Source organism: Calliphora vicina, chromosome 1, assembly GCF_958450345.1.
Source record: "Calliphora vicina chromosome 1, idCalVici1.1, whole genome shotgun sequence".
NCBI classification, from domain to species: Eukaryota; Metazoa; Arthropoda; class Insecta; order Diptera; family Calliphoridae; genus Calliphora; species Calliphora vicina.
The window spans coordinates 41,303,804-41,327,613 of NC_088780.1; the positions used below are offsets into that span (position 1 = coordinate 41,303,804).

Here is a 23,810-nt window from a genome sequence, read left to right on the forward strand (position 1 = left end):
GCATTTATCACAGATAAGCATTAGTAAATTCCTACCAATTTCAAAACCATTATTTGAACTGATAAAAATGCATGTTTGTCTGTTCTTGTTACTTGAACATGGAGTAAGTGAACTATGGCAGAGTATATAGATTTCTAGTTAAGAGGCTAGGAATGAGCTAGAGAGGGTGGCGATGGAGTTGGAATTGGTGGTGGTAGATTGTGTTGTGGCAAATTGTATGTAAAATGTTGGAAACATATGAACGAATCATGTCAAACATGTATCCATGTGTTACCGCCAATACTGCGGTTGACATCATCAGATGCTGCTGGTGGTTGTAGCAGTGGTGATGATGGTAAATTATGTTAAATCTATTATTGTGGTTTCACTAAATGTATCGTCTAACTCTATATCCTCCATTATTAAACAGGAGGGTAAACTAATTTTGTATTTTTTTTTCTCGATCTAGAAATTCATAGAATCTAAAGAGTTGCATGCATATCGCTGTAAAACGGATGCTAACATATGTGTTGTGCTAAAATAGACAAATTAAAGCAGTTTAATGAAATTTTCATTTGACTAAACCGCAAAGCTAGCCTAAGTTATGCTCAAATGATGGTGGATTATTTTTGAAAAACTACTTAAAAAATTAATGCAAAAATTGTGGAATTTATTTAAATTTTCTGATTCAACAAATTCATACAAATGAAAAAGAAACCTAGAATATATCCAAATATATAAAAACATTAAAGTTGAAATATACAAAACTAATTTCATTAAAAGTATCACCAGAATATCTCAAAACTTTTAATACAAAATATTGAAAAAATACATTAGAAAATTAAAAAAATGAAACAAACGAACTAATGTTCACTTATAAGACTTATTACACTAATTGGATTTTAAAAATTATATACAATTTTCCTCACCACTCTTTTAAAAATCACTGCAACGTGTTGTTTTTCTATTTCCTGCTAGAAAATATATAAAGAATAAAAGTTTTTCTGGTTTGCTTCCTGTTTTTCTTGCTCACAAACCAACAAAATAAATTATTTAAAGAAGTCATAAATAAAAAGTATACAAAAAAGACACTTAAAGTTTGCACAGACTTTAAGCAAACATGCCACAATGTACCAGAAAATGTCTTCTTGCTTCAAAAAAATATAAAAAATTGTTCTATATATATTAGGGTGGTCCTTATTTTTTGGATTTTTGAATGTTCTCAAGGTCTAAAATTATTCAACGCCATCTTAAGCCATATAGTTGAAATATGAGCAAAATCGGATCATGTTTAGGGGAGGTAGCGCATTTTATTTGAAATTAAAATAATAACACTGTCCAACAGAATTTTGGAACAGAATAGCGACACTTTAATTCTGAAAGGGCATGTTAGTAGATCATTTTTGTAGAATAGTTCAGCTGGTCGGAATTTTTTCTTTACAGTGGGTCAAAATTTTCATTTTTTGGTCGAAGGGAGCATGATACAAAATGTTGTAATTTAATATCTGAGAGAATTCTCATTGTCAGAGTTACATGGTGTAATTTTATGAGGATCATTTTTGTGGAAGATCTTTTTCGACACCTTTTTCGAGAAAATCAAAATCGAAATTTAAGGATTCAAATATTCCACGAAAATAATTGTTGGAAAATTTCAGTGGGGTTCACCAAAGTTGTAAACAATGATCTTTACGCTTAATTAGCAAAAGTACACGCCATCTTGGATCTCACATTTTTTAAACAAATCGCCAAAAATCCATTTATGATCCGAATGAGCATAAATACTAGGGTTTTCATTCGAATAATGATTGTTTGATTAATCGAATGTCTTCCGATCAGGATGAAATTTGCACCAAGGTTAGTTCTGTTGTATAGTAATTCAGACACAATTTTTCAACAAGCGACCAAATAGGTCTTCAAGGAAAATATCTAAGCTTTATTTTAAGAAAAAAATGGCCCATTTTGAAAAAAAGTCAAAAAAGTTTTTGATTTCAGAAAAAAAATATTAAAAATTTTGTATTTTTTTTTAAATACTTTTTTTCGAAAGACTGAAGAAAGGGCTATTTCAACTATTTGGGACACATTTTGTTAAGAACAATAGGTAATAAGTTACATGGATAAGAAAAAACATCTACTTGGCCAAAATGTCAAATTTGGACCCCTCTAACTCAGAGAGTTCTCGACCGATCTAGTTGAAAAATTATGTCTGAATTACTATCCAATAGAACTAACCTTGGTGCAAATTTCATACCGATCGGAAGACATCGATTTCACTTGACACGAAATGCCCCATATATATTTATTTAAATTTAAAATTCATGACCAACAACGAAATTTTCTTGAAATTCTGCAATTTTAATCGGTCCCAACGCTAACCCATAATAATCACAACTGCAAAACCTTGTGATCCTCAGCGTATATTAGGACTGAAAATCTATATATATAACACAGAAGAAAATTTGTGTTAACACGTTAAATACTACATTAGGTCCATTCAGTCAATTTTCGAATTTTCCCATGCAAACATTTTTACCAATTTTGACCTTATGAAAATGTTTATGTCTTGATATTTTGTATATAGGCACCTCTTCCGATGAATAGATCCACTAAGAAGGGATTTTTGGAAATTCTAATTATAAGGGGGTAAAATGGGTAAAAACGGGTAAAATCTGTATCGGTAGCACCAAAAATCCAAATTAATCTGAATTTATGCAAAAAATAAGTGAACAGGTGTATGGTACTTTTTGATGGTTGTACTTTTAAGGGGACAAAACGCGCAAAACCTGGTTTTGGTACTTTTTTGTATCCCATATCTCAGAAATTAAATTTAAATGGAATTGTTGTCTTTCTAAAAAAATATTTTGAAATATGAACGTATAAGGGTTCCAATTGATCCCTCTTTTTGGAACTTTTTTTTATGAAAAAAAAGTTTATTGTAGAAATAAAGAATTAATAAAGAAATAATTAATAAGGTAAATTACGCATATTGCGGCACTTTATGAAACATGGACTAATTATCATTGCTAATTCGAAAATGGAATTTTTAAAACTTTCGAATTCGAAATCTGACATAGCAATTTCGTTTTCAACACAGACAAGTATATTTCTACTTTAGTAAAAACTGACAGGTTAATAATGACAATACAAGAAAAGTGTAAAGTAGTTTTGTTTTTTTGAAATCATTATCAATACACTATTTACCATAGTAGTTTTGTAGTTTTGTTTTTTTGAAATCATTATCAATACACTATTTACCATATAGGAAGGTTTTTTTCTGCAGGTACAGGTAAAACATTTCAAATTTCATCCTCATTTGATTGTTAAAAATATAGGTTACAAAATATATTTTCTAAAAAATAATGTTAAAAAATTTGTAAACAAAGGAAAATTTCCTCGAAATCCAATAATTTCAAAGAATTTTGCAATTTAGGATCATCAAAAATCCAAAAAGTATAAAGTAAGGGCCATCCTAATATATTTGTATCCATATAAACATAATTTAGGTCAACTCGTATATCTGGCCAACTTGAATAAACAGACACCAGAGAGCAATGTAAAACTAAAAAGAAATGGAAAAAATCTATATGACCAAAAGCAGAATAAAATCTGTAGAATGTATATTTGTACATATATACATTGTACATATATACATAAAAATGGATATAAGTATATACATAAGTACAACTAAAGTTTAGCGAGGTTACGGTGTTAAAGGACAAAAATCTCGAAAATTAGTTTAAAAAAAAAAACAGAGAAAAATAAAAAAAAATTAAAAGAAAATAAATAAATCAACACTGAAAAGAAATATAAATGAAATTTAATGCAAAATTAAATAAAGAAATCAGAACAACTATATAAAAGAGTAAAACTGCTTTGATAGAACAAAAACAAAACATAAAAAAGAGAACATTAAAAAAATTACCTTGAACTTTCTGCGCTTAAGGATGCTTTAGATTATAATTTTCATTTCATTAAGGCTTGAGGAAAAAAACTTGTGATAATTAGGCTTATTAAATGCTCTTTTAAGCTAAAGAAATACTTTTAGTACTTGAAAAATCATTAAAACCTTTTCAGTATGAAAATTTTAATTTGAAGAGATTTAATAAATTGCCGGTAGTATTTAAGTGTTATATTAAAATGAAATTTTTGAACATTTTGAGTACTAATAAAAGGAAGCAAAAACAAAATTACCTAATAATAAATTGCAGGAAGAATTAAATTCGGCTATGGCGAATATTGCAGAGTTTCCACCTAAATATAATGAGAATTTCAGAAACTACACTGGTAAAAAATCTATAATATCATTATTTAGTGTTTATTATTCGGGATCTCTCTAAGTTCCAAATTTTAATAAAATCGGTACAGCCGTTTAGGCGTGATAGCAGAACAAATATACAAACAAACAAACTTACAAAGACATTTATATATTTATATGAATAATATTAACCCATTTTCGGCTGGTGGTCGAATTTTCGACCAGCAACGTTGTAAGTGAATATCTAAGAAACTGACCATATTTTTTTAAATATGTTTTAACAGCAATTAAGTCTTATATTTTTTTAACATCTTTGTTATATTTATTTTCTATCTTTAAGTAAAACCAGAATTTTTTCTTGATGGAGCAAAAAATGCAATTTTTAGTCACTTTTCTAAAATGTTAAAAAAATTAAAAAAATAAAAAAGTAATTAATTTTTATTACTTTTCCGTGAAGACAAAATACCAAATTATAAGAAATGAAATTCAAAATGATAAAACACTTATTTTTGAGAGGCAGTAATTTTAAGTGGTCGAAAATTCGACCAATGGCCGAAACCCATCATATAGCGTCATGCATACTAATTTAATTATTTTATTTTCTTATTATATTAAAATGCTTCAAAATCATAACATATGTTTTATTTTTACCCTTGGGTAATTTTTATGTGATAAATGCATATCATTTTGTTTTGTGAGACCTAAATCTCCTTTTGATATTTATGCACTATATTTTGATAATTCCATTATTGCGGAAATGGTTGCTTTTACAAATGTCTATGCGCGTGAAAATAATGCTACTGCTAACCTTTACCAATAGAATTGCGTCGGTTCATTGGAATTTTATATTTGTCTAGTTATCATACTTTACCACATATCGATCATTATTGGTCTTCTCCGACATGGCATTATCAATGTCATCATTTGCATCTTGCCGATAATACTAATTTGGATATATCAGATCGTTTTGTTGCACTCATGTAAGATGTTTATAAAATAAAAGCCAATTCGATTCGGCTTTAAGTCGTATTTTATACAGTGGTTTATAGTATTTTATACAGTGGTTCAGCCACTTCTTATAGTAAGAGCATATGTCCTGGTGCCCAAAAAGTTTTAAATTTGCTTGCTAACGTACCTGATCCGGAGTTTCATACTGTTTCCTTTGACAATTTTGTGTTCTTTTTATCAGATTATGTGTCTTTTTGAGCCAAAATTTTATGCAATTGGAACTATACGTGAAAACAGAATGGAAAATGTTCCGTTCCAAAATCTAAAGAAAGGTTGATTAGTTGATAGTCAACAGTAATGTTATAACAATAACTCCACAGTTGAACCACTGGTCAATGCAAAAAGATATTGTCGCAAGCAGAAAAAACCATAACAATTCCATAGCCGAAAGTGATAAAAGAATAGATAAACTTCAAAACAACAAACCATTATCGCAACTTGATTGACATACGAAAAGGATAATGAGTCTGAAAATGAGAACCTGAAATATCCCACGAACAATCCTCGAATCAATGAGAAAGTACACGCCGTATCAAAAAGCGCATAGAATAAACATAGTCGGTGTAAGCTATGCAGCAAGAAGCACACTTTATTTACATGTAAGAAGTGCAATATTTATCTACACATCAAATGTTTTGATGAATTCCATACATTTTTTAAATGTCACGTATTCAGAAATAATAATTATTTTAAATTAAACCGCATTACTTTACTATTTTCCTTCAAACTAAAGATTTGCTTTTATTAATTGCAAATATTTATATTTCTTAAATTATATCGTTTTCGGCCAATGGTCGATTTTTCGACCAAGCCATACTAGGAAAATGGCAACCCTGGGACAAAAAATTATTTTTTTTTTCTTAATTGGAGCTTTTAAACCATGCCTTTAAAAGGAATTTAATAAGCTCCGTCGGATTCTGGTAGTGGCCGATAATGGGTTAAGTTAAATTTCAACATTTTAAGAAATGAATCATTTTATAAAATTCCTGAAAGTTCCGACAATAACTGATACATACTGATGGTGGGTATACAATTTACTTTGACAATTTTGTACTTCTTTTTTAAAACTAAATATATTATTTTATAAGATTCAAAGTAAGAATCAGAAAAAAAAATTATTTTATTATTTTTTTTAAACAAACCTGTACATAACTCTTTAGTAGATTTCACAAAAAAATTTAATAGTTCTTATGTTTACAAATCCAAGATAAATATTTATTATGCTGCTGTAATAAAATATTTACTAGCCAACTCTATTGTTAATAAATAAAGCTTAAATCCCTGCAAGTAATGATGAGTGGTAGTCATTGGCATTCTGCTATGGTCGATATTCCCGTAACATTTGTAATCTATAAGTAAGAGATTTATTGCTGAGGAATGTACTGGCTCATTGCATCATTTCATTACATTTTTTCTTATACATTTTATTGTATGGTATTATTTTATTTGCTCGTAATATGCTTGTGTGGTTTAAGAGTTTTTCTTCGTTTTCATTTATTTACTTTTTAAATACCACAATATAAATATATATATTTTTTTTTATTGTATGTCAACCATAGATGGTACAGTGTGGCGAAGATGCTGATTTTTTTTTTTATTTTCATACTTACACATATGCTCTGGTACGCTTTTCTGTACGTGTTGGTGTATACTTAAACACCTTTATGGCTGAAATGTATGGTTATGTACACGCTTAACTGGCACAAGAAGCAAAAGCCAAGAGAAAAACACTTAAATTGCCATAAATGTTATTTCAGTGATGACGTTGGTTGGTGGCACTGATGCTTTTATTGCAGCATTTAAAAGGAATTGCTTTCTTTTTGTTTATAAAAGAAACAATTGTATTGACATTGTAAAGTCTAGCTCATGCAATTGTGGAAGATTTTATAGCCTCTTTTGTTTGCTAAAAGCAATCAATGGTGATTGAATCTGTGAAAAGAGAAATTCAAATAAATATAGAGATTTTTTTTTACGGTGTTATTAAAAGTCATGTTATAGAGGTGGTTGCACTTTTATAGGCTTCTTGTAGAGGTCTATTGAAAAAAGTATTTAAATGTTGGTATTTATTATTAAGAATGGAATTATTGTAAATATTTGATAGATTTTCATTGTTTTTATTTTATTTTTTTGTTAAACATAAGACAATATATTTACAAAACTAAAACAGTAATATGCTGCTGCACTGTGTTTTAGAAACATTTAATTTTATGTAGCATTTTGTTTTAAGTTTTGAATTTTTAAATGTTAAAAAAACAATTAAGAGAGCTATATTCGGCTGTGCCGAATCTTATATACCCTTCACCAAATTATACTTCAAAATACAAATTTTAAATATTTTTAGGTCAACAAAATTTATATTTTCCAAAGTTGTTTTTTTTTCATTTTTTGGAAAAAAAAATTTTCGAATTGTTATTTAAACTATTTTTTTTTAAATATAAAATTTTTTTCTTAAATTTTAAAAATGTTTAAATATTTTTTTTTGGTGAAAAAAAAAATCGGGTTTTGCTGATTTTAAATAGGAAACTTCTCTTATTTTCATAAACGATTTCCGGAAGAGAGCCTTATATAGGAGCTATGACTAATTATGAACTGATCGCCATAAAATTAGGTCGTGTGATTTATATCTATATGAAAGTTAATTCTGCTGAATTTTATCTGTATAATAAAATATTTAAGAGATTTATGCTCGTTAAAGTGATTTTTCGAAAGCAGGCCTTATATGGGAGCTATGACTAATTATAGACCGATCATGGATACCTGTGTAGATTAAAAACTTATGATCGATAAAGTCCAATTTTGGGAGAACGTTTGTATGGGGCTAGATGAAATAATAGACCGATTTCAGTTCAGTTTCAATAGGCTTCGTTCTTGGGCTGAAGCAAATGTATGTATCAAATTTTATCGAATTGCGACCTGTACTTATAATTTATTTTTTTGTCAACAATTTTTTAAAATTATTTCGTAGTAAATTTTCTAATATTTAACTTCAGAATATTTTTCTGTATTTATTTGGGATTCTGTAATTTTAAATTTCAGGCAAATTTTTAATCCTTTTATATCTGTGATGAAAAGTGCAAATTTTTGAAATGGATGAAGTTAGTTTGTTAAGAATAATTTATGTATTATATTGGTCTATTAAAAAAAATAATTGGGGGATTCAAACGGTCTGCCATTAAGTCATATTGTCATAATATCCTAATATATTATGTAAGTTTAAGCAAATTATTGTTGTGCTTCAAACATAAAATTGTTATTTTATGACAATGCTATAAACATAGTTCAAAAAGTCTTGTTAGTTTGAAACACAACAATATCACTTAATAGCAGACCGTTTGAATCCCCAAAATATATCAGCACAATTATAAATAAAAATTCCGCGGGAGTTTTTTCTCTTTTCTCATTTTTCCTATTCAAATTCAATGGGAAAAAACTCCCGGGGAACAAACTCCCGCGGAATTTTTTATTCATAATTGGTCTGACTTTTTTCCTTGGACTTCGTTGAAAACTAACAAAATAATTTTTAATAAGAGGTCTAATTTTGCTATATTGGATAATTTAGACCCAAGATATTACAAACACGTAAATATTAGAAAATATACAATGAAATATATTTTTAAGAAATAATTTTAAAAAATTAGTGTTCAAGAATTCATATCAGTGCCTTGCTAACTCATGATAGTTAAAACTGGTAAAATTTGCGTTTTAAATCCTAATTTAGCGTTTTGAAAAAAATATTGGAAAATGTAAAATTTTTGATAAATATGCATGAGATTTTATTGTTTTTTGATATCAAATTAAAATGGATTGCCGATATTAGAAAATTTTAAAGTTTTATATTTAAGTACTTGTTGGTAAATGAAATACAAAATTATTTTCATTAATTATTTCAAATTATTTCCAAAATAAATTGTTTCTAAACCATAGTGAAATAAAATACGTATACTGTGAATGCAAACAATAGATTTTAAGTTTGAATTTATTTTCCCGAATACTTTTTTTTATATTACTTTAAAAAAAATCCATACAAAACCATAGATACAATAACATAAAATCAATCATTGTTCAATTCTTTGTTCGAATCGTTTTTTTTATTTTTATCTCTAAAATGGTTAAAAGCTCTAAACTGTTCATTAATCAAAATTGTTGCTGTTGTGGTTGTTGCTGATAACAAAAACATATACAAATGAAATCTCTTTCCCCCAACAACAAACAAAAGGATGAAAACAACAAATTGTAAAAAAAATAATGCACTCAGACACATGCAGTGTTAATAAATTAAAGTTTCCGACAGTCAATGCATTTTTATATCTCTGTATGTGTCTTCTAACAATTTGATATATGTGAATGTGTGTTTTACATATGTATTCATCTAACAAATGTTGTGGCAAATGCATATTAAAGTGGTTCTAAAGAATTTAGAAAAATTATTCAACGAAGTTAAAAATAAAAATGTTTGCACAATGGCTTAATCTTAAGAAGTTTAGTGAACTTTAAATAATAAAACAAAAACAATTGGTTTTTTAACTAAATATAATAAAAAAAGAGAGTTTAGGTATTAACTACACCTGAAATAATATTAGTATCTAACTAAAAGAAAACTTTAAAACCATAGTGCAGTGAAAAACTGTATGAAAAACAGTAAGTTTGTCACAGTATTTTTGAGCATGAGTAGTGGTATTTATTATGGTTTAAAAGAGGAAAAAAATAATAAAAAAAACCATTAAAAATACTTGTATATTTTGTTGTTTGATAAAGTCATGCAATAATACCAGCATACAGCTCACACAAGTATGCAACAGTATTTCTTTGGATAAAATACATACACACAACCAACTCTACTCCGTACTCAGAGCTATTGCATAAATACAGGAGTACAAAAACTGAAAAACAACAGGGGAAGGAGTAAAAGTAGTTATTTCGTTCTATACAATATTAAGAAACAGGAAGTACTATATAGTAATAATAACAATAATAATGAATAGAGTTTTGTAAGAGATCTCTCTCTCTCTTTTATATCACTCTAAGCAAAAAGATTTCTGTTTCTTTCTTAGGTAGTTTTTTTAATACAACATTTTTTTTTTTGATTGTAAAACTATATACACATTTATTTCTTGAAGAGCTGAAGAAAAATAAGCTTTAGAATTTCAAATATCTTATTTCCTGTTAGGTTTCATTTTTTTCCTGTTTTGTTTGTGGCGTTGGTATTGCTGTTTAAATGAAGTTTTAGTTAGGTTTTTTTTGTTGCTTTCTTTTTAAAATCATTAAAATAACTTACTGTTAATGACACAATAAAGTATAAGGAACAAAGAAGAAATACTTTCCAAGTAAGAAGATTTTGAATTGTTTCTTTAGAACTTTGTAATATTTCTTTTTATTTCTCTACTACATACCTACTTATTCATCTTTGAGTAGCTGTTGTAATCTATTCAGAGCTTCAGGTTTTCATTTATCTTTCATTTGTTTTTCACATAAAAAGTGATCATTATAAAATTCTATATAATTTTGTACAGATATCCCGTGTAATACCGGGATATCCGGCTGGGCACATGAGCATTCTAGACATCTTTGAAAATGATCCTAGTATTGCAATATCGGACTATATGTCACCAACTCTGGTGTTAGATAGAAAGTTTAGGGTCCTTATACCTGAAAGTGACGAGTGGTTAAATCAGACATGGTGGCAGAATAATGCCGATCAAGTATGGTTTACTGATGGTTCCAAACAGGCTAACGGTTACACAGGGCTAGTATTTAATTTCAGAGAGGTATCCCAATGGGTACATTCCCATCAATATTTCAGGCGGAGATTTACGCCATCCTTATATGCTCCAATGAATGTTTAAGAAGAAGATTAATGAATAATAAAATATTTGTTATGTCTGACAGTCAGGCTGCTCTTAGAGCATTATCATCATATGAAGTGAGGTCTGGTGTTCTCATGGACTGCTGGACACAATGAACTTACATTGTGCTGGCTACCTGGCCATGAAGGTCACGCTGTCAATGAACACGCTGATGATGATTGCCAACAGTGGCGCCCGATGCTCCTTTATAGGTCCTGAAGCGTTGTTTGGCATCCCTCGTGGATACACTTTATTGGGTTGAATCGGAATTTTCCCAATTTTGGGGTGATTTACCAGCACTAAGAGATTCCAAATGATTCATTACCCTATTCAGATGTAGATCCTAGTCGTTGCTTTCGCTCGAATAGGGTGACTTGAGCATAATTACTGGATTATTCACCGGACACTGTGGTAAAGTATCACCAATTTATGTCAGATAACATTGAGAATGAACAGTACAAGTTTTGTGGACTTCATGCCGAAACCTCTGAACATGTTCTATGCTACTGCCCAATGCTGGCAATATGCAGAGCAAAAAGGGCCTTTATGGCCCCGGGCGACGTAATTTATCTCTCACCACCAAATAGAATACTTTGCTTTATACGTAGCCTAAATCTAAATCCTATGGGTCGCAGTCCGTAGACCCTCACTAATAATAAATAAAAAAATATACATTTCAAAGAACTAGCATTATCAGCTGTGATTTTTCAGAGGAACTGAAAAATCATTTACTTTACCAGAAAGAATAAAAGCACTTTGGTACCCGAAAATGTTGCCTACGTGCAAAGCGAATATTCTGAATGATTTCTGTTTGCATTACTTAAAATTCCTCAAAAGTACCACTATGATTTCAAAAACAATTCTATTTTCATTATTATTGCTCACTTTCGGTTGGCATTTGTGGACAATAAATACTCGTATTAGTTTACAATATTACAAATATTTAAGCCGATTATATATCCTATGACTTAAGAGTTTAACTGTGATTAATCGTTATTACTTAAACAACAAATAACTTAAATTCCGGACAATAATCTGTTTTTAATTCGAACAGGTTCCCAGCAATTTAAGAATCATGTAGTTATTGTACATATGTTTTATAAATTACACAAAAAGTTAATGGGTTAAAGCTAATTACAAATACAAAACTCAATGGAATTCTCTTAAGCTTTAAATCATTTATAATAAACTCTTAAAAAGAAACAAATGCAGAAAAAAATGATAAATAGCTACAATGTTAACAAAAAAATAAGACAAACAAAGATATTGAAGTAGAAACAAAACTACTATTTGTATACACATAATATATAGTAAATGAGAAAAACTGTAACAGTTTGAATTAAACTAAGATATTTTATGTGAAAACTTTATAAAAAGCATAAAAAAGAACTGATACCAAGAAACAAAGAAAAATAAAAAGAGCAACATGCGGGAAAAAATATGTGACTGACTACTTTTATGAAACATTTAGTTTGTTAAAAATGAACAGACAGCGCGAAAAAACCCATAAGAGGAACAACAAGAACAGATATAAACTACAGCATAATAAATTACAGGTTGTGAAAATTTAATACACATACACTGAAAATACAATACATACACATACATATGTATAAACCCTCAAACTCATAAAAAAAAGCATACGAAAAAACTGTAACGGTGCAAAAGAAAACAAAGTGGTAAAAATATTACAAAGATACTCACAGGTGTTGTTAAATGGGAAGTACAGCAACTGTGCGTATGTGTATAAAATGATATATAAAGTTTTCTTAATATTATGTTCTATATAAAGGTTTTTTTCATTCTCGTGATTTTCCATGGTGTATCATCGTCATCATCAGCATCGTCGTTTGAGTGTGTAAATGTGTTTATTTTATAACAAAACTTACCACATAATGAAACAAACCACATTCCGCACTTTTTTATTTCATTTCAAACTTATAGATATGTTTGTACATACCTATGAAGATACAAAAAAAACATATGTATTCAATAGAATGGCTCAAATAAATGCAATCGTTTTAATTTGAATTATTTCCACTCTTTGCAATTTATAGCATGATCCTTAAACAGTATAATTGTCAATGTTTTCGAGTTTATCAAGTTTTCATTTTATTTTAAAATACCTTACAATATCCCAGCAGTTAAGCAAGTAGTCATTGTATCCCTTTAAGACAGTAATTGTCACAAATGTCTTATCACTTGGCTGACTCCAATTTATATATTTTGATAATTTGACACGTGTGTGCATTTTGTAGTGCATTGAGAAAACAATTGGTTACTTTATATATCCCAAGTAATCCAGCGTAAAGACAATTGACGCTTAAAAGTCTCTAAGTAATCTGGAGTGTAGTTACTTTAAACGTTTTGTGAGTAATTCGTACAAACTTGTTTTATACAAATTGTGTTGATATAATTCTCATACAGTTTAATTTTATTTTTGCTTAAGTAACTGATATCCCATGTAATTAGCATGAAGCCAATAGTCACTTTCGTGTCTCTTAGTAACCTATGGTGAATTCACTTCAATCTTTTTTATGCTGCACATTATTTTACCCACCATAAGAGTTAACTACTTTCGATCAGATATCAGATAGTCACATTGTAATCAAAAGGGTCAACTGACCCCCTGCTTAGGACATGTACGTGTTAAAATAACTAGTCAACTAGCTGATCAAGTAACCAGTTACAAAGCTAGTAATGTAACTGACGCTATGTAACCAGTATGTGAATCCAATGCGTTGCCTACTTTGGATCAGCTATTAGACCGTCCCATTGTAATCAAAAAGAGACAATTGTCCCCACGCTTAGGACATGCCCGTTCTAAAGATACTAGTCACGTGGCTATTGAAATAACTAGCTCCCACCCTATATGATGGGTAAAATCACTAGTTCGGTACTGTGTCCTAGAACTGCTGGGATATGTTTGGCCACATACAATTGAAGCCAACCTAATATCCTTTCGTATATGCATACATATATAAGAGAAGTAATAAAATATGAGAGATAGAGGATAAAAAAATAAATTATGGTTGTTGTTCCTTTTATATTTTTAATATTATTAGGAGTATTTATATATACATATGTTGTATGTTAATATTACAGTATGTAACAAAGTTTTTTTTACGTAAAATTTTAGTTATGATTAAATTTTTAAATAAATTATTAGGAAGTTCCACAAAAGCCCCGCCTTTCACTTCAAATGATTACAATGTAATCCATAGTATTTAATAGAAATTTTGGAACAAGTAGGCAGGATTTTATGGAGACTAAACTTTATACTTAACACTAATGGATTGATTGAGGAATCAAAGACAAATAATTTAATTATTTTCCTTTATAGATAACTCAAAGAACACCAATAATTGTTTTCTACGGAAATAGGCCATATATGGGAGACATGACTAATCATTGATCGTGATGAAATTAAGACGCATGATTTCACTTAATACGAAACTAAATTGTGTTGAATTTTATGTGGACACCAACATTTTTAAAAGATTTAAATAAAGTCATTTTCGAAAGTGGGTCTTATATGGCAGCTATGACCAATTATGGAGTGATCGCAATGAAAATATGTCGAGTGATGTTCTATATAAAACTTCTTTTTATTAAATTTTTATGAGATTTATGCTCGTTATACGCGAAAGTGGGCAACAAAATCGAAAAAAAAATTAGAGATTTTTTAAACCACTACACAATTTCGATGTATTGTGGTTCCATTAGTACAAATATGGTACAGATTTTAATTTTTATGGAGAAGTTTTTTACTAATTTTTTTTTTTTAAAATTGTGAATTTTTTTAGATGTTTCTCCACATAATTTATGATAACTCAAAAAGGGTTAGCGATATTATAGAAGTTCAAATTTACATAACTCTTAATCTGTTTATATATTATGTTTTAAACGGTTCAGTAGTTTCGGAGTTATAATAACAAATAGCAAATTTGTGTTTAAAAAAACTCATGACAAATCGAAAACGGCTGAACATGTTCAGATTTATTACTTTGTCGCAAAGCCACATGTAATAGCAACAAAATGAGATCGAACAAATTACGATTATGCGAAAATAGTCAGAATAGTCTGAAATAGTAAATTTCCCCAAATATGTTCATTGCCATTGTTAGTAGTTATGCTAAGTATGTTTTTTAAATCCGTGACTTTTTGAATTTCCCGGCTCTTAACTGATAGGACAACACTGATACTGTCAATAAGCATTTGCCATCCTGTAGAAAAATGAACAAACTACGTCATTTAGTTTGTGTTTGACAGCCATTACTAACAGACTACCTCGTGACTTGAGGAGAAATTGGAAAAACGTGAATTTAGTTTACTCATTAAATATTATTTTTTGTGGAAAAAAAAACCATCAGCCAGATAAAGGCTAAGCTAATAAATACTATGGAAACTCTGCACAATAAATTTCACAATAAAAAAGTGGTTAACTACTGAATTTCTTTGCGGCCGTCAGATGAGGTCTCCATAACCGAAACAATTATATAAATATCACGATATGGTGTTCGCCGATCGGAAATTGATATGAGAGAGCTTTCCGTAAGATGGCTGCAGCTTTTGTTCAGAATCGGGTGCACAAAACGGTACAGTCATGTGCAGGTTCCATGGCAAAAATCCATAAATTAGGCTATGAAATTCTCCCTCTTCCGCCCTATACACCGGATTTAGCACCAAGTGACCATATCTTGTTTCCAAACATGAAGAAATGTCTCCACAGAAAGAGATTTGACTACAACCACGAAACCACCTCAACAAATACCTATTTGATAACCTCGAAAAAATTTATTAAACGTTTGACAAAGTGCATAGAGCTCAAAGGAGACTATGTTCAAAAATAAAATAATTTTTTATCCAAAAACCTGTGTTTCATTCAAAAAGGCTCGGACTTTTTGACACACTCTCGTATATTAAAAATAATTTCTGATAATCGTTCAAGATCTAGTGGAAGGGTTATCAGAATTCATGCGATTTAAGTACAAGGTGGCGCAAAAGTAATCCTCCTATCAGAAAATGCTATAAATTTTGCGATTGGCTCCTAATGTCAGTTCTGTTTTGACATTTGTGTAGTAAACACATGCGAAATACACGATAATAAACAATGTTACGATACACTGCTCCAGAACGCGGAATATTGCTGACTTTTTATTTGACCAATAATCGGTCGGTGACTTTGGCAAAACGTTAATTTCGTCGCAGATTTCCTGGCCGTCCAACGCCTACTGGTGAAACACTGCGACGTTTAGCCGCTGCTAGGCGTGGCAGATCCCGGAGTAGCCGTTCTGCAGAGAATATTGCTGCTGTAGCCGAGGATGTCATGGAAGCTCCGTCGACATCGACCAGACGACATGCCACGCAAATGGGTATCAGTCGACGGTATTTACAGAGAATTTTGGTACAAGATCTGAAGATGTTTCCGTACTAAGTCCAGACCGCCAATCGCGTCTAACATACGCTCAAGCCATCCTTAATCACCTCCAAGTGGTTGATCATGATTATCCTTAATAATCATGAGTGATGAGGACCACTTCCATCTTAGCGGGTACGTAAATAAGCTAAATTTCCGCTTCTGGGGCACTGAAAATCCGCGTGTAACCCACGAAGAGCCATTACACCCGCTCAAAGTCACTGTATGGTGTGCTGTTTTCGCTGGAGGAGTCATCGGACCTTTTTTCTTCGAAGACGAGCAATGATCATCGAGTTCTTTTTGCCGCAACTTGATGAATTGGGATTGGAAAACATGTGGTTCCAAAAGGACGGTGCAACGGCACACACTGCACGTGCCACAACCGATATACTGAAGGATGCATTTCCCGGGCGCCTAATCTCCCGTTTTGGCGATTTGCACTGGACAGCAAGATCGCCTGATTTGACCGCTCCAGACTTCTTTTTGTGGTGCTTTTTGATGTCGCGGACTTATGTCAACAAGCCTCAGACTCTTGCAGCTCTTAAAGACAATATCCGTCAAGAATGTGAGGACCTATCGCCGGAAGTTTTGGCCAAAGTGATGGAAAATGCAATAAAAAAGGCTCAAATGACAATCAACTGTGGCGGCGGCCATTTACATGACATCATATTCTCGACTTGATGTAAAAAAAATTAAAAGACCAAATAAAAATAATCCACAAGAAGAATCAAAGTTTTTCATTATTTTTTAATTACAGCCAAAAAACATCGGAAGTTTACTTTTGCGCCACCTTGTACTTCCAAATTATTCAGCCTATAAATTAACCTTAATATCAGGGCCACATAGCTAGAATTGATGAAATATTTTAACAACTAACCAGAATATTTTATCACATAGGCGCCAAAATTGTAGACAATCGTCTTGTTTTTGGTCTTAATTCAACGTTATTATCCGAATATCTATCGCTAGTTGCAAAGAAATCTGTGGCTGCCACCGAAATATGCAACACAGAGTAAATTTTGTTGGCGCAACTCAATTTTGTTTGGCTTTGTGAATAATCAGTATTAGTATTTTAAATGCCAGAGAAGCGGTAGCATCTAATTTGTAATGTTACTGAGACTGACTTAAAAATAAATTCAAGATCAAATAATGTTTAATATTTTACGTAGTATAGAAATGTTCAATTAAGTACAAGAGTTAACATATAACAAAAACTACATTCTTCTTTGATAATTTCACTTCTTTTGCCCACTGTACAATAGTACATTCAGTATGTACTTAAACACTTGTGTTATGCATATGTGGCGTATGATTAACATTAACTTCTGTTGTTTATGATGTATGCAAGTAGTATTTTCTCATTATATCTATCTTGAAAAAAAGAAACGCAAAGAAACTTTTGCAATTATGTTACTTAATGTTTTATTTAAATATTATTTTCACAATACTCTTTTTTTTCAACATAAACTTTTTGTATACTCCAACAACTTTTGCAACAATTTGTTACCAACTTTATTTTAAGACTGCAAAATATTCATAGAAATAATAAAGATAATTAAAAAGGAATTAACAGGCAGTCTGTGTGGAAAGAGGCAAAGAAATTCTGTAATAATAGGGCAAAAGACTGGTATAAATATAAGCTAGCAGTAATATAAACCAAAAAAATTTTATAGAGATTTTATTATTCTTATGAGTTATTTAAAATTCTTAACTTTTAATTTTATTTCATATAATGTGTATCACTGTTTCGGCTATTATCAATTTTTAATCACTATCTTTTAATGTTATATAATTTTATAGCTTTGAAAAACCAATTTAACCACAATATTTTTCCATAAAGCTAATATGTCATTAGAACTAACCACACAATTTTCATATCCATAAAATATTATCAAGTGCTAATTTGTTAAAAACTATAAAAAGTAAAAGCCTTTGACTATATGTATTTGTTTTGAATTCGATAGAATTATTTATTTTTTACATATAAAAACCAATATACTGTTAATAATTTTAATGTTTTATTTAATTGGCTTTTATTAGAAATATACACATACGCAGAGCACGCATTTAATACGAATATATTTTAAAGGAATGTAAAAAAATTAAACAAAAAATTAAATTTTCCACATTAAAACTAAATCTAACTAAAAAATTAATTTGAATTTCCAAAAATAAATGCTAAAAATTAGTTATAGTTTTTCTGACTTTATATGATATTTGTTTTGTAAATTTTTGCAACAATTTTCAATATCAGTTAAGTGTTGCTGTCTGAAAATTCTTTTAACCCATGATACAATAATTGTAGAAGTTAGAATCACTAGGGTGAGTTTTCAATATTTACACTATAACGTCCAACTTTGGTTTTGATTTTTTTCATATTTTTTCATATTTTCTCTTGTTTGACGTTACAAGAATTGTATAATTGAGAATTAATTGGCTACTTAGTGTACCTTATATTATTGTGTAATGATTTAACCTGATATTTATATAAAGAAGTTTAAATTTTAAATATTTATGAATTTTATGTCTCATTTTGACTTAAATAAAACCGATAAGGTGGTTATTTTAAATTCCATTAAACCATATAATGTTGGCTTTTATGTTTAAATGTTTATTTTTATTTGTCAATTTTTTTTTCTGTAAATCTCTATTTTATTTGCATTTACATAAGTGTTTTCATTTTAATTATTTTTATGCTAATGAAGTGTGGTCAGAAGCTAAACTGTTGTTAATGTTTTGCGAAATTAATAAAGCAATTGAACAATTTTCTCATTAATTTTATTAAATAAATAAATTTCGTAAACAGAATTGTTAAAGTAAATACTCGACAAAAATTAAATTTAAAATTGAAACTATTCAAAGGTAATTTCCAAAAAAAAAAATTATAAAAAAATAAAATAGTTAAATGCAGTGGACAAGTGTTTGTTTTAATACAGAAAAATAATTGTATATTTAAAAATAAAGTATAAAATTTGGGACAATGGGGGTGATTATTCATGTCTCCCAATAAATATAAGTTCACACTATATTTTATAAATTTTTGAGACACCTATTTTAAGCGATGTTCATGAAATTCCTTAACATTACCTGCCACATTCATTTAGCATAGAAAACGCATTTATCTAAAACATTTTTCAGTAACGAAATAAGGAATGCACATGAAAAACAAGTAAGAAAGTATGGTCGGACAAGCCCGACTATATAATACCCTACACTAAGTAAATGAGAAAAAATATTTTTCTTTTAAAATTTCAAAAATTTATGTTCGTGGGAAGTGGGCCTTATAAGGGAGCTATGATCAATTATGGACCGATCACCATGAAATTAGGTCGGGTGATTTATGTCTATATGAAAATTATTTATGTTGAATTTTGTGTGTAAACATTTTTAAAAGATTTATGCACGTAAAAGTGATTTTCGAAAGCGGGTCTATATGGGAGCTATGACTAATTATTGACCGATCATAACAAAATTAGATGACATGAATTTCGTTTATATAAAACATATGTATTTGGAGCGAAATTTGTGTAGATACTTATATAAATTAAACATTTATGACCGTTAAAGTCCAATTTCGGGAGGACATCTGTATGGGGCTAGGTGAAATAATGGACCGATTTCAGTCAGTTTCAATAGGCTTCGTCCTTGGGTCGAAAAAATTATATGTACCAATTTTCATCGTAATATCTTCAAAATTGCGACCTGTACTTTGCGTAAAAGGTTTACAACCAGCCAGGCGGTCGGACATCGTTTAATCGAAAAGTGATTATAAGTCGATCGGTATACTGTAAGGTGGGTGTTAGACTAATATTTTTAGGCGTTATAAACATATGCACAAACGCATTATACCCACACCACTACGGTGGTGTAGGGTATAATTACACTGTACAACAAATTAAATTTTTTCCCAAAATTACAAGGTCCGACCAATAAATTCTGATAGAGGAGACAGAAAAAAGACACCTGTATCGGCGCTTTGAAAGTTTACATCTGAATTTCATTTGAGGGGAGGTTAAAGTTTCCCAACTCGGGCTCATTCTCATTGTTAATCGGCTTAAGAAACCATGTGATCCTTACATTTTAGGTATAAAATGTGTTCAGCAAATTTATGTAAAATGTTACGGAGAACATTTTTGTGGAATATGTTAACCCTCTAAGTCCTCAAGGCATGGGTCTTTTTTGTCCTTCTTTTAAAAAAGACCAAAAGACACCATTAAAACTGGAATTTAAGGGGTTAAAATGTTCCCCAAAAATATTGTCCGTGCAATTTTACTATAAGTCTCTGAATACACCAAAACGGATAATTCAACCAGAAAGTCAGAAATAAGACACACCAAAAGGGTTTTTATTTTAAAGTATAACAAAAATTTAGCATGAAAAAAAAATAGTTCAAATTGAATAAAATCACTAATATCTCCATTATTTTACCTTCGATAGCAAATTTGGATAGAAGTATTCATAAATTACATTTTTTAGATCTAGGCAATTCCACTTCATTATCATGCAATGTCCAGCTTATTTCAGCTAGGCTACAAAATGTACTTTTAAGCAGGGACATAACTGTTATAACCAATATTGGAAAAAATCCTGAAATAATTGTTTATCAAGAATTTTTTAAAAATGGTCTCTGAATAACAGTTAAAAATAACCAATATTATTTTGGTCTTTGATAACCATTATAAACGATTTTTATTTTATTTGGTCTTCAATAACCATTATGAAAGATTTTTATTTTTTTAGGTCTTTAATAACCATTATAAAATATTTTTATTTTTTTAGGTCTTTGATAACTATTATAAAAGATTTTTATTTTTTTTGGTCTTCCGTAAACATTATGAGTACCAACAAAGCTTTTTGGTCGCATGGACCTGGTTTTCTTGTATTTTAAAATAGACAGAGAAAGATAAATCGGTTCAGAATTTAATAAGAATCAAGAATATTTATGATTATAAACAGTTTTCTTTTAAAATGTGCAATATATGCGAGCTATGACTAATTATGGACCAATCGGCATAAAATTAAGTGACATGTCTTCTGTATATATGAAACATATTTGTGCTAAATTTTATTTGAATACCAACTTTTTTAAGAAACCTATACTCGTTAAAATGGTTTTCGGAAGTGGGCCTTGTATGGGAGCTATGACTAATTATGGACCAATCGTCACAAAATTTAGTAGTGAGAGTTCGACTTACATAAAAGTTATTTGTGCTGAGTTTGGATTGAATGTCTATATAACTAAGATATTTATGAGGGATTATCTATTTTCAGATAGGACAATCGTATGGGGGCTAGGAGAAATAATAGACCGATTCTAACCAAAATCAATAGACTTCGTCCTTGGGGCACTATACGCTATATCACTATGGTGGTAAAAATATTTGTAATGGCTGTAGTCTATCGAAGACCAAAAAAATAAATTTTTTTTATAATGGTTATCAAAGACCAAAAAAATTAAATTCATTCATAATGGTTATTGAAGACCAAAAAAAATAAAAATCTTTCATAATGGTTATCAGAGACCGAAATAAATAAAAATCTTTCATAATGGTTATCAAAGACCTAAAAAAATTAAAATTTTTCATAATGGTTATTATAGACTAAAATTTTTTGGAGTAATTTATAATTGTTATTACGAGACCTATTTTTTTGCAGTTATTTTTTCTATAACCAATTGCTTATTTAAAAAAAAATAACAGTTATTTCGGGTCCCTGCTTTTAAGTAATAATTTAAAAAAAATAACTTTCCTCGAAATCTCCCAATTTCCCAAAAATAGGCACAACCACTTAATTTTACATTTGTTAATACTCATTTAGTAATTATTATATAAGAGGAAAAATGTTCAACTTTCTGAAATTGTGTTTAAAAAAAAATTTGAAAATGTAAAAATTTGCATTTCAGATTTTCATTTAATTTTATGATTTTATTGGCCTCCAGTACGCAAATTGGTATCGATGTAAGCAATATAAATACTTAAAAATTTATGGGTAAATAAGTTACAAAAACTATTTTTTATTGGATTATTTTTATATTTAATTTTCCGATTTTGCTCAAATTTTTAATATTTGGTTTTTAGATGAGAGAAAACTGTTCTAGGCCTTAGAAGCATCGATAGAGTTCAATATAATGGCCTACCTAATACTTATAACCGAAATGGTGGTAACAAATATGTTGAAGAAAAATTAATTTGAAGTAACCATATAAAAATAAATATGTTATGGATGGTAAATCATGATTTTGAAACAAAAAAATATTAGTTATGTATGTTTCTAACTAGTACTGAAGCATAATGTGCCATACATACCCTAGACATACAGTATGTATGAATAATATGGATTAGATGAGATTTAAAAAATATTTTAATTTTAAAGCAATATTTCCCACAAAATAACTCCTTAATATATGTATATTAGAGTGACAATCAGTTGTATGGAAAAAAAATTTTGTTAAAATTTTGAAGAGTGCCGGGTGGAATATTGTGACACTAGGCCTAAATGTTAAGTGCTGAAAATTTGAGCCAAATCGGGCAACGATTTCTGGACGCGCATCGAGGTCAAAGTTCAAATATATGCAAAATTTTACTTTTAATATGGAATAAATAGGTGAAACTCGTTAACTTTCTGCACTGTTTTCTAGAAATATGTAGATTTATTTATATTAATGAATATTACATTAAAAAAAAATTTTGGAAATTAACCCTGTATCTCCTTTGGTTCAAAATGACCCAATAACTGTATTATCGCCAAAATTAGAGAAAAATGCAAATTTTTCAGTTTTTGAAAAAAATTTGCTACTAAATAAATACTTTTGCAATTGAGTGCAAAAGAATCGAACTATGTACGTAATTATCGTTGAAATGAGATATAAATGACAAAATTTGATTAAAAAATGTTAAAGTTATTACAAATTCGCCAGACCATTAACGTGTTTCAGGCCACTTGAACAAAAAAATTAGGAAAAAAATTAAGATATTTCGAGAAAAATTAAAATAAAAGCTCATTTTTACTTAAAATATGTCCATATTTACTTGTATATGAGTTTTTGTCTTCGTAGGATACCGTTAACCTATTCGCAGGTATGGCCAAAAAAAATAATTTTTTTTAACGTCTGTTTCAAAACTCCATTTTAAATTTTTTAAAAATTTTGTTAAGCAAATTTCAGATTTTTTCGATCATCACATTGGGGTTTATTGAGATCAAAATAGGGAATAAAAATATGAAAAAATTATGTCAATACCTTTTACAGTTTTTCCGTACCTGCGATTTAAATTTTGCGTTTTTCAAGAAAAACTAATTTTTTGTCCATATT

At 29.4% G+C, this 23,810-nt stretch overlaps 1 protein-coding gene across 1 annotated transcript in view; it reads left to right on the plus strand.

Moving 5' to 3' along the window:
- Nucleotides 1–237: 237 nt before the first annotated feature.
- Nucleotides 238–23,810, plus strand: part of dpr11 (defective proboscis extension response 11) — a 172,194-nt gene continuing 148,621 nt past the window's right edge. The window contains exons 1-3 of the mRNA XM_065515723.1: nucleotides 238–334; nucleotides 410–413; nucleotides 16,294–16,457. Coding sequence (XP_065371795.1) covers nucleotides 238–334; nucleotides 410–413; nucleotides 16,294–16,457 — 265 coding nt within the window. The remainder of the gene's footprint in view (nucleotides 335–409; nucleotides 414–16,293; nucleotides 16,458–23,810) is intronic.